Consider the following 12537-nt stretch of genomic DNA (forward strand, 5'->3'; position numbering starts at 1 on the left):
GTGTGTCGCACTATCTACAACTGAAACAGAGTATATTGCGGCTACTGAAGCTGGCAAGGAGATAATATGGCTCAAGAGATTTCTTCAAGAACTTGGATTGCGACAGATGGAGTATGTTGTCTATTGCGACAATCAGAGTGCAATAGACCTGAGCAAAAACTTCACGTACCATGCGAGAACAAAACACATCGACATCAGATATCATTGGATTCGTGAGCAAGTGGAGAACGAATCACTTCAAGTCAAAAAGATTCACACGAGTGAAAACCCTACCAAGAGACAAGTTCGAGCTTTGCAAAGAACTTGTCGGCATGTGTTCAAACTAGAATCTCCAGTGTTACCTCCTTCAGGTGAATGAGACTGGAGGGGGAGATTTATGGGGTCCATCCCATAAATCAATGAAGATAATTTTCTTCCTTTGATTGGCAGCCGCCATCTTTTCTTTTGCACTGTCAAATATGGTAGGCTGTAGAAGAAAAAATGTCAAGATTGGTAAGCATAACAAATATGCATGAGAGAAAAATGTAAAATGTAGTAGGCGTGAGGGAGTGAGGTTCTACCTATAAAAGGAGAGTTTCGACTCTCATTTCTTACACACCAAAAATATCAGACAATACATTTGAGTGAAAGATAGAGAGCAAGGTATTTCATAGACTATAAGAAAATAGTCTGTGAAGAAAAAAATAGAGTATGAGACATATTGTAGTAACGTGGAAAAAGCAAAAGAGTATTTTTTCTTTTGAGGGTGTAGTGGTCTTAGTAGTATTTGTACTCGTTACTATACAGTATAAAATTCCTCGTTATAGTGATATCAATTGCTCTTCTTGGCCGTGATTTTTCCCTTATCAGAAGGGTTTCCACATAAAATGTTGGTGCTATTGACTCAGATTAAGTTAACAAGTGATCATCACTAAACAACGTATCAAAAACTAGTTCACAGATTCTATATGATTTTAACAGAACTAACCAAAATTTAACATTTGAAGTAGGAGAATAATGTGACATTAAGTTCCTAACATATCTTCTACACTGATTTGCATTGCAGAAACTTCAACTTGGCCTGATTTGTTATCCGCAATCAGTCTGCAACAAGAAGCCTTTGAACAAATGCATCTCATAAGTCTGCAACAATATACTATTCTATTAAACAGATGCATTTAAACACCAGATCAGATATTGAAGTAGTGGCTCACTACCTTAATTTGGGAAATTTTAATATTTTGACTTAGCGCGTTGGACGTCGAATTTGAACTTGGAGAGTGTCAGATCCAGTGGTTTCTTCTATTTCTCTTTTGATATTTATAGCTGAATCCCCAACAGAGTCCCTGCATTGTTCCACATCAATAAGTTGCAGTGTTGTAATTTCCTCAAAGCACGAAGGGATCTCCTCCAGGTAGATACAATGCTTTATAAATAGCTTCTCAAGCACAGGAAAGGATTCCTCTGAAGCTTTCCATTCTCTAATATCCATGAAGTTTAATAATTTCAAGTATTTGAGTGCTTGGAACTCGACATCACTGACGTCCCAACAATCTTCCCCAAAAGTGTCTCGTATTTCTAATTTGAGATTCTCCAGATTCCGCAATCTTGCAATATTTTGATATAACCCTTTGATTGGCAATTCGATTTGAATATGCAAGTACCTAATATTTGAAGGGAAGACAAACTTGCTAGCTGTTTCAACTAATTTCCAGTATCCACGGTTGTAATTGATATATAGTTCAAGAGAATGAAGTCGAGTATGAACTTCCGGTACGGGAAACAATGGACGACTAGGTTCTTCTTGAATGTAGAGATTGAGTTCTTCAAGATTCGGAAATCTCCACCAGAACTTTGGATCCGTATCGTATATACTGCAAGAGCGAAATGTCCTCCAGTTTTCTAGCATTGTTGCTGAAGATTCTTCAAAAATTGCTCGGTCATCATCTTCCCATATAAAGGAAAAACAGAAAATATACAAATGCCTTAGCTTCGTCATTTCCCAGATAATTGAGGGCGATGATCGTACATATTTTCTTGAGACAACATTTAGAGTTTGAAGATCGCGTAGGTGAGATACCCACTTGAAATCAAATTCTTCGACAGAAATTGCAAGGTACCTCAAGTGAGTTAGCGATTGCACTGCCATAACCCAAGAACTTGGCAACTTAACGTCCAACGAATGAAAGGCCTGGACAAATCTTAATTTAGCAAGTAAAGGTAAAGTAACTGATGGATCCCGTGTGTTGCATTTTGGATGAGCAATGAACTCCATAGGCTTATGCGGCCAATATTCAGAATGAATTAAGTCTTCAACCAGATCATCATGAATATAAATGCATAACCGCGATTTCTTGGAATAATGACGATATGGATTATATGGCACTGTGAGCTGCATAAAATTTTCCTTCGCTAGTTTTCTACAGCAAAACTCACGCACTACATCATGAAGTGTGCAGCATTCAACGTCACCATCAATTCTCTTTTCAGAGACCATAACTAGACTTCTATTAAGTAGATCATTTAAGCAAACTCTAGCTGCTTCCTCCATATTTTCTGTCCCGACATTGAGTACAAACTCTTCTGCCATCCACAACTTCTGCAAATCATATACTGGAATCTTAAAGTCTTCTGGAAACAATCCCATGTAAAGAAGGCAAGGCTTTAAGTGGTCTTCTAAATGGTCGTAACTTGATTGTATTACATTCATACTCTGCTCACCTAAAGCATGAGAACTTAAGTCATTTGCAACCTCAAGCCACAAAGACTCCTGCCTTTCCATTTTTCCAATAATTCCAGCAATCAGGACAATTACAAGCGGCAAACCTTTGCAGTGTTGGGCAACTTTTAACCCTGGTCCCTGTAGATTCGGGGGACAACTCTCGCCTTGAAATACTTTCTTCTGTAATAATTCCCAACTCTCTTCCAATGTTAGAAATCTAAGAGAATAAGGATCACTGCAGTGCTGGAGATGCTTAGCCACTTCTTCAATTCGAGTTGTTACCATTACTCTACTTCCATCTTCACCTTTAGGGAAACATAATCCCAGGTCTTCCCACGCCTCGACTTTCCATATATCATCTAAGACAATGAGGTATCTCCTGCCTTTTAGAGTCTTCTGCAACTTGTCAGCTATGTCAACATCATCATCAATTTCGCTCTTATAACCTGTTACTTGATTGAAAATCTCACCCAACAACTTTATCCTATTATATGCTTGCGAAACAGAACACCAAGCTTTAACATCAAAGTAATTAACAATAGAAGGATTGTTGTACACTTTCCTGGCCAAAGTTGTTTTTCCGTGACCTGGCATTCCATAGATTGAGATAACATCTAGCTCCTTTGTTCCTTGAATCATTTTCTTTATTATACTTTCTGCATCTTTCTCAAACCCCACAACTTCCTCCTCAATTGATGGAAAACTATGTTTGGTTGAAGGCGTTCCAGAACAAAGCGTTTCTTCTTCACAAGTCTCAACAACGTCCATGTCAATTGTTGAAAACTACAGCTAATTGGTATCTTTCGCAATAGTGTAAACTATAAACCAACTGCCTTAAAGAGTTAATAGCTCTGTCACCTTCCATAAAATAAATCAAAACAAAATTAACAATTTTCTTAATTTGTCACCAAATTCATCCGTGTTTAAATGGGTTGGGTAATAAGTAATAACGCCTTAGTTGACTTGACACGAGGAGTTATTATTGGGTCAAGATGATCAAAATGCAATTCATATTTAAATATACAATCAAATTTGGAAATTGAGAATGATGTAATAATGAAAGAACTTAAGCTAATAATCAAAGAAAAATACATTGACTTTCACCTTATTCTTCTAAAAGTAAAATAAAAAGAAGTGATGTTGGGTCATATTTAAATTATGACCTGTTATTTGACCCATCTTGACTCGACTTATTTTGACCTAAACAAACTTTGATCGATTAGTTATAACCATTATTGCATTGATCTCTATCCCCGAAATTATCGTGATGTATTACGAATCAATGTTTGAGCTCAATATTCAACAATATGCAAATATAAAATTAAGCGATTTCTGCACAGAAATAAATAAATATTCGAATGAAAAAACAAAAACAGAGGTCAATATTTCTTGTTGTTCTTTTAACTTCGACGACAAAACTATAACATATCAAAAGCAAACAAAAAAGTTAGGAAGATCGATGAAGTTAGAAAGTACTTAACTTGGAGAGGAAAGCTAAAATTATAAATACACTTTCTTCCTTACTGGTGGGAAATGAATTTATCAGAATTTGGATCATAAACTATGAAATTTAGCTACTTTTAGTATCTTCTTTATCGTGTTATTTCTTTGGAAAGATCCAAAATTAATTTGGTAGATGCAGTTAATAAATGCCATTGTCATTTTCAGAGGAAATGATTCACATCACAGCATGAAAAAGACATAAAAATGTAAAATAACAAAAAAGAAGTGGAACTGTAAAAACCTAAAAAGAAATCTCACCTGGCAATAGAGAGATTAATTGCTATGCTTTTGGACTAGAGAAATCGAAATTCAGAAAGAATAAGACTTAAATGGTGAAGAATGAAGAGTGATACAAACCGTTGATGTGGGAATATCAACAAGTAAATAAATAAGTACATGTTAATTATTTAATCCTTTAGGTATAGTAACTTAAGTTTAGGTCTGACTAACCCCACATGATATGCGACTTAAATTATAATATACTCCTCATTTTTTCGAAAAATATATATTAGTAGAGCTCTCGTCAATTTTAAAAATTATTGTCCTATTTTACTTCCCAACTCCCAAGAGTTAAATACAATAATTTTAATAGATTATTGACTTATTCCAGGTTCCAATGCTCATAGCTGCCGGCCAAATTGTCAAATATTCGTCACTTAATAAACTGACTTTTGTAATAAATGGGGATCCTTTCACTACTAGAAATACGGCAATTAGCGACCAAAATTTTGCGATCAAAATTAGTTTGTCTAAAAAAGCGATCAAAGTTGGTCGGAAACAGGGAGAAAAATATTTTATATTTATTTTAAATAAATTACCGATCAAAGTTAGTCGATAAAGTGGTCAACATCTGAGCTGGTAAGACTTGTTTAGTCAAAGAAAATTTCACATTACCGTTCAACTTTGGTCGGTAATGTGGAACCCAGTTATAAAATTTTAATAGTTAATATTATTATTTAAAATATTTTATAAAATATAAAGAAATCCTATTTAAAATTACAGGTCAAAGTTGGTCGGTTAATATAAGGGAAGCATTTACCGACCAACTTTGGTCGCTATACTTTAATTTCTGGAAAATAACCGACCAAAGTTGGTCGGATATTAGGTCAACATTGATCAAAATTAAAAATCACTTTTATATTTACTATCTAAATAATATAAATGTAATCCGTTAACACTTTTGTAATACAAGGGATGAATACACTAACATATACTATAACATGCTATATATGTAGTTAAAGTAGTACAATGAAGTGTGTGTGTGTGTTATATATATACACACTAACATATACTATAACAAGCTATATATCTAGTTAAAGTATTACAATGAAGTGACAGTGTGTGTGTGTGTGTGTGCACACACGCACTCTTTGATAGTTGTATATATATATATAAGAACATGAAGCGCTAGGAACATAGGGTCGGGTTCTTTTAGGGATTGATAGACTTGTAAATTGATTAATCGACTTATAACTTATTTAGATGCATCAATGAATATTAAAAGCAAAACGTTTTGACCTATATCAATTAATATAAAAAACAAAATGTCTCGACCTAAAATAGAATAATATTATATTGGTTTATCAATTAATTAATTATTCGTACGTACGTAGTAATGTATAAGATTGATCATCAATTACAATATAGTTTATGTGTGTGTGTGTGTGTGAAATTACACATATACTTAAATATAACTTAAAAATTTACTTACATAGATGCTATTATAATCTATTAAAAGTAATTATCTAGTTAATAGAATTTTTTGTAAAGATTATGCTTATAGTTTATAATTATTTATAATAATTATAGTTAAATAAAATAAATATTTATAGTTAATAATAATTTTATAGTTTATAATAATTTTTTATAGCTTATATAAAAGCAAAAAAAAAAGAATTTAGTTTTTAAAAAAAAAAACAAATCGACCAAAATTGGTCGATATTTGGTCAAACGTCAACACTTAATGTACCGACCAACGTTGGTCGGTAATTCTGAAATTCAGAATGAAATACGGGTTTCCCCTCATTTCTCTTATTTTCTTCCCTAAAATTTCCCTAACTCCTCCCTCAATACTTTCCCTTCCCCTTCTCTACCCTCACACAAATCCAATTTCCCACCCCGTGTAGTCACCGCCCATGGTCGTCGCCGTCGCCGGAACCGGAGCTGCCGCTGCCACTACCATTGACTGTCGCCCCTCTCTTTCTCCACCTAAAAATTCTAGGTTTGAATTACAACCCATTTCTTTGTTATCTAGTTTTTGTTTTAATTATTTGAACATTGTATTTTATTGTTTCAATTAGTGTTTCAACTCTTTGAACATTGTATTTTATTGAGGACTAGGATTTAGGTCTTGCTTTAATTAGTTTTGTTAATTAATTTTATTTACTAATTAGTTTAACTAGTCTTGAATAATTTAGTTAGAATTGAATTATACTTTGTATAGTCTTGAATAGTTTAGTTAGAATCTAGGGTTTAGGATTTGTAGTTGAACTTTTAGTTTATGAATTGGACCTTTTGGATATGAATTGAATTTTTAGTTTATGAATTGAACTTTTTGGATATGAATTAAACTTTTAGTTTATGAATTAAACTTTTAGTTTATAAATTGAAATTTTAGGATATGAATTGAACTTTTAGGATTTGTAGTTGAACTTTTAGTTTATGAATTGGACCTTTTGGATAGGAATTGAATTTTTAGTTTATGAATTGAACTTTTTGGATATGAATTGAACTTTTAGTTTATGAATTGGACCTTTTGGATATGAATTGAGTTTTTAGTTTATGTATTGAACTTTTTGGATATGAATTGAACTTTTAGTTTATGAATTGAACTTTTAATTTATAAATTGAACTTTTAGGATATGAATTGAACTTTTAGGATATGAATTGGACTTTTAGTTTATAAATTAAACTTTTAGTTTATAAATTGAAATTTTAGGATATGAATTGAACTTTTAGGATATGAATTGGAACTTTTAGGATATGAATTAACTAGAAAAGATTATGATATGAATTTACTAAATTAATTTGTTCTTGTTTTTTTTGTATAGATGGAACATTGTACTTGGATATACAATAGGAATCATCGTAATCGGCGGGGATTGTGGGGGGATTTTGTAGAAGGGGTTGATGACTTTATTAGACATGCAATATCACTTCCACCATACCAAAGTGAAGGAGTAATTAGGCGCCCTTGTGTTAGGTGCGACTGTATGAAGTTTGAAAAATCGGAGAAAGTTCATCTTTATATGAATGGGTTTATATAGAATTTCTTTATGTGGACTAATCATGGAGAGATCGATGGTATCCGTGGGATATTTCATAACATGGTTGTTGGTGAAAGTAGTAGGTCGGTGGAGAATACAAATCGTGATTCTAGAATTCATGATATGGTTACGGATGCTTTTGGGATGCACTTCGGGGGTGAGCCCAATGAAAATGTTGAACAAACTCTTAATGATGACGCAAAACGTTTTTATGAACAGTTAGAGGAAGTTAGTCGTCCACTACGTGAAGGAAGTCCGCACTTTGAGCTGTCTGTTGCAGTTAGATTACTAAGTATAAAATCTAATTGAAATATTTCTCAAGGAGCCATGGACTCTTTTATTGACCTTATGAGTGAACTAGTTGACCCTAATATCGACTTACCTGGTGATTTCTATAAGGCAAAGAGATTGGTTTCTAAGTTAGGACTTTCGTCAATGAGAATTGATTGTTGTGAAGATGGTTGCATGTTATATTATAAAGATGATGTGATGACCCAAAAGATCATCACTTGTTTTAAAAGTAAATTTTGCGTTCTGAGGCCTTAAAAACCTCTTTCTATCTCACCTCGATTTGCGTGCACAGTCTAGGCGCGTAGCCGGAAAGCCAATATGTGAAAATCTGTGAAAAATGATGAATTTTGACTTTAAAATGAATTAATTTGACTTCGATCAATATTTTGGGTAAACGGACCTGGACCCGTGATTTGACGGTCCCGGAAGGTCCGTAGGAAAAAATGGGACTTAGGCGTATGCCCAGAATCGAATTCCGAGGTCCCAAGCCCGAGAAACGAATTTTTAAAGAAAATTATTTTCTAAAATTATTTATGAGTTTTGGAAGTGAAATGTGTTTAAAACTTGATGGTATTGGGCTCATATTTTGGTTTCGACGCCCGGTACAGGTCTTATATATGATTTAGGATAAGTCTGCGAAATTTGGTAAGAAACAGACTTGAAACGACGTGAATCGGATCATATTTGAGAAAAATGGAAAATTTGAAGTTCTTGAGAAATTTCATGATTTTGATGTCAAATTCATAGTTGTCGATGTTATTTTAGTGATTTGAATGCATGAGCGAGTCCATATAATGTTTTTAGATTGGTGTGCATGTTTGGTTTAGAGCCCCGAGGGCTCGGATGAGTTTTGGATAGGCCACGGGGTAAATTTTTAGACTTAAGGAATTGCAGGCTTCAGCTGTTTCTGAGCAAGCCTGCAGGCTTCACATTTGCGAAGCCTGGCTCGCTAATGCGAGGGCTATGTCGCAATTGTGAAAGTAGCCCAGGCTAGCCTATCTCGTAATTTCGAGTGTTTTAATCGCAAATGCGATCCCTCAGCTTGTGGCCAGTCGTCGCAAATGCGACATGTTGCTCGCATTTCCCTGCTTGCAAATGCTAGCCCATTTTCGCAAATGCGAACTTAGCATAAGTTTGGGTTTGCACTGGTCGCAATTGCGACATCTGCAACCTGCAATTTTATAACTTAGCCGAAAATCTCTCATTTTTCACACTGTTTCAAAACCAAAACATTCTTGGGCGATTTTTCAAAGACGACTCTTCTTCTAAATCGATTGTAAGTCAATTTTAACTCGTTTCCTTCAATCATTAATATCTTTTCATATGATTTCAACTCAAAATCAATAATTTTCATGGGGAAATTGGGTGTTTTGGGTAGAACCTAGATTTTTCAAAAATTGGGAATTTGGACCTCGATTTGAGGTCCGATTTCAAAACAAATTATATATTTGGGTTCGTGGGGGAATGGGTAATCGGGTTTTGGTTCGAACCTCGGGTTCTGACCATGTGGGCCCGGGGCGATTTTTTGACTTTTTGGGTAAAACTTTAGAAAACTCATTTTCATGCATTAGAATTGATTTATTTAACATTTATTGATGTGATTAAGTAACTTGTGGCTAGATACGAGCGAATTGGTGGTGGAATCAAGAGGTAAAGCAATAGTAGAGGCTTGAATTGTGTTCGTGGCATCGAGGTAAGTGTTTGGTCTAACCTTAGCTTGAGAGATTAGGAGTCAAGTCCTATTTGCTATGTGGTATTTGTCGAGTATGACGTATAGGCATGGTGACGAGTATTTATACGTTGGTGTCAAGCATGCCTGTGAGTCTTATATTGTGATTATTATGACTTCGTGGTATTATCCATGCTTTGATGACGATTTCTATTGTTGGGCAAAGTTTGTGGAATTACTTGTGACATTTGAATATTGAGGAGCATTGGCTCAAGTTGTATAATGAAATGTGAAAGTATAAGTGGTAATTGATCCTTTTAGAGCATTGGCTCAAGTTGTGAAATGAGTTGAGAAGTAAAAGTGAAAAAGAGAAGAGATTCATTATATTATCTCCTTTGCCGGGAATTTGTTGTTTTTAATGTTATCTCCCTAGCCGGGATGTTGATGCTTCTTGATGTTATTCCCTTGTCGAGACTTGAGTGTTGAATTATTGTTCCCTTACCGGTATTCTTATTGTAATTTCATTTATTCTCTCGCCCCCTTAATTGTGATTGTTGTTTGGGTGAGGAAGAGTGTTAAAGCACGAAGGGTGATGTCGTGTATGATTTGTGAGGAAAGAGTGTACAACATGAAGGGTGATGCCGTGCCGTGCGATGTACCATTCCGTGCCTACTATACTGATTTTATGGTGAGGATGAGAGTAAAAGCACGAAGGGTGATGCCGTGCAGTTTATGTTGATTTTTATGGTGAGGCCGAGAGTAAAAGCACGCAGGGTGATGCCGTGCACTTGTCCTTGATTTTCCTAATTCTTGCTGATAATTGAGTTATGTTGTCCTTTACGTTTACTTACTGATTTTCTGTTGTTACTTGATTTTATTTCGATGTTATAGATTCCCTTACCCTATTTTTCCTTGTGATTTGTTGCTTGAGTGAGGAAGAGTGTAAAGCACGGAGGGTGATACCGTATATTGTTTTGGTGAGAGTGTGTTAAAGCACGAAGGGTGATGCCGTGCACTTGTCTTTGATTTCCTGATTTTTATTGATAACTGAGTTACAGTTTCTCTACATTTAATTGCTGGTTTCCTGTTGATACTTGTCGTACACCGCAACATGATTTTCCCTTCCTATTTTCAATTGTACTGTGGTGATCATCATATTTATTTGTTGTTCTTCTATTATTATCCGATGTTTCCCTGCAACATGTTTCCCCCTCCCATACTTGACTGTATGTTATTGTTCTTCTTTTCTGCTGTATATAGTTAAACTGCACAGGTTTATTTGGTAGTCTGGTCCTAACCTCGTCACTACTTCGCCGAGGTTAGGCAAGACATTTACCAGCACATGGGGTCGGTTGTGCTGATACTACACTCTGCACTCTTTTGTGCAGACCCTAGTGTTGTAGACTTCGGACCGTAGTGAGATTGTTGTTTCCGATTCATCAAGCGACTCGAGGAAGTCCTACAGGCATCTGTAGGCCTTGACGTCTCCTTCTATCTACTATACCTGTTTCTTTCATGTATTTCTAGAGACAATGTTGTATTTATTTTTTTTCAAACCTTATTTGTAGTACTCTTAGACCGTTTATGAAGTTGTGACTCCAGTTTTGGGTAGTCTTGTTTAAACAGTTGTATTGGTTATACTTAGTAATTTTATTATTTTTCTCCCGCTTGATATAATTTCTGTTGTCTTTAAGTTATTTCTCATAATTTCTTGTAAAGGATTAAAATGGGAAAAAAGGTAATTTGTTCAAACAGTCGACTTGCCTAGCTCACACTAGTAGGCGCCATCACAAATCCCGAGGGAGGTAAATCCAGGTCGTGATAGATGATGCAACTTTAGACAGTTGTAAATTTTTCGAAAAACCTCGTTTCAAGAGGCTATCCAGCGAGAATATGGTCGCTATCAAGGCGATGAATTATTTACCTCTTATACCTAGGTTAAAGAGGTTATATGCATCGATGAGTTCTGCTCCTCAAATGAGATGACACTTTTAAAATAAAAGACCACCTGGTATTATGCGTCATACTTCAGATGAAGAAGCTTGGAAGAACTTTGATAGGACATATCTGTAACGACCTGGCCTATCATTTTAAGAATTTGCACTCTGATCCCCTATTAATTGCATTCCCCATTTTTATTTCTTCTATTTTGATTTGTCGGGATGTTCGGTTTTGAGTTTCGGAGGGTTTTGGGACACTTAGTTCCTAAATGAGAGCTTAAATGATGAAAATTTGATCGTAGTCGAAACAATGTGAAGACGACCTCGGAATGGAAATCAAATGGTTCTGTTTGCTCCGTTGGGTGACTTCGGGCTTAGGGGCGTGATCGAATTGTGTTTTGGAGGTCCGTAGCTAATTTAAGCTTGAAATGCCGAAAAGTTGAATTTTGAAGTTTCCGGTTCGATAGTAAGATTTTAATCTGAGGGTCGGAATGAAATTCCGGAAGTTAGAGTATCTCCGTAGTGTTGAATGTGATGTGTGTGCAAAATTTCAGGTCAATCAGACGAGGTTTGATGGACTTTTTGATCGAAAGCATATTTTTAGAGTTTTGGGATTTTTAGGCTTGAATCTGTGGTTGATTCGTCGTTTCGATGTTGTTTTAGGTGTTTTAAGGATTGTTGTAAGTTTCGACAATGGTATTAAACTTGTTGGTGCTTTTGGTTGAGGTCCCAGGGGCCTCGGAATGATTTCGGATGGTTGACAGAAGGATTTTGGAGTTAGGAGTTGCAGCTTCAGCTGCTAGTTTTCTATCATAATCGCACCTGCGAGTGTGGGACCGCAGGTGCGGCGCCGCAGAAGCGGATTTGTGGTCGCATAAGCAGAAATGAGGAAGGGGCCAGGAACCACATAAACGACATAAGTACCGCACCTGCGTGACCGCAGATGCAGATTTTGGGTCGCAGGTGCGGCGAAGAAGTTTTAAGCGAGAACCGCAGAAACAGTTCCCCAACCGCAGAAGCGGTATCGCGGATGCTATTTTTGGACCGCAGATGCGGGATTACTGGGCAGAACATATAAATAGTTGCCTTCGTGAATTTGAGCTATTTTTTCACCATTTTCATCTGGAAAGTAAGCTTTTGGGGAGGTTTTTGAGAGGGAATTCAAGG

General features: G+C 35.7%; 1 protein-coding gene across 2 annotated transcripts; it reads right to left on the reverse strand.

Moving 5' to 3' along the window:
* Positions 1 to 1046: 1046 nt before the first annotated feature.
* On the reverse strand, positions 1047 to 4557 carry LOC142179084 (putative late blight resistance protein homolog R1B-12). Of its 2 annotated transcripts, none has more exons than XM_075248908.1 (2): positions 4463 to 4557; positions 1047 to 3559 (listed from the first exon to the last, which is right to left on the reverse strand). In XM_075248908.1, the coding sequence occupies exon 2, from the start codon at positions 3467 to 3469 to the stop codon at positions 1226 to 1228; it is 2244 nt and encodes a 747-aa protein (XP_075105009.1). In that variant the 5' UTR covers positions 3470 to 3559; positions 4463 to 4557; the 3' UTR covers positions 1047 to 1225. The 2 variants fall into 2 exon arrangements, with proteins under 2 accessions (XP_075105009.1, XP_075105010.1); XM_075248909.1 differs by having other exon boundaries at positions 1047 to 1122; positions 1197 to 4555.
* Between the last annotated feature and the right edge of the window lie 7980 nt (positions 4558 to 12537).

Source organism: Nicotiana tabacum, unplaced genomic scaffold, assembly GCF_000715075.1.
Source record: "Nicotiana tabacum cultivar K326 unplaced genomic scaffold, ASM71507v2 Un00318, whole genome shotgun sequence".
Lineage (NCBI taxonomy): Eukaryota > Viridiplantae > Streptophyta > Magnoliopsida > Solanales > Solanaceae > Nicotiana > Nicotiana tabacum.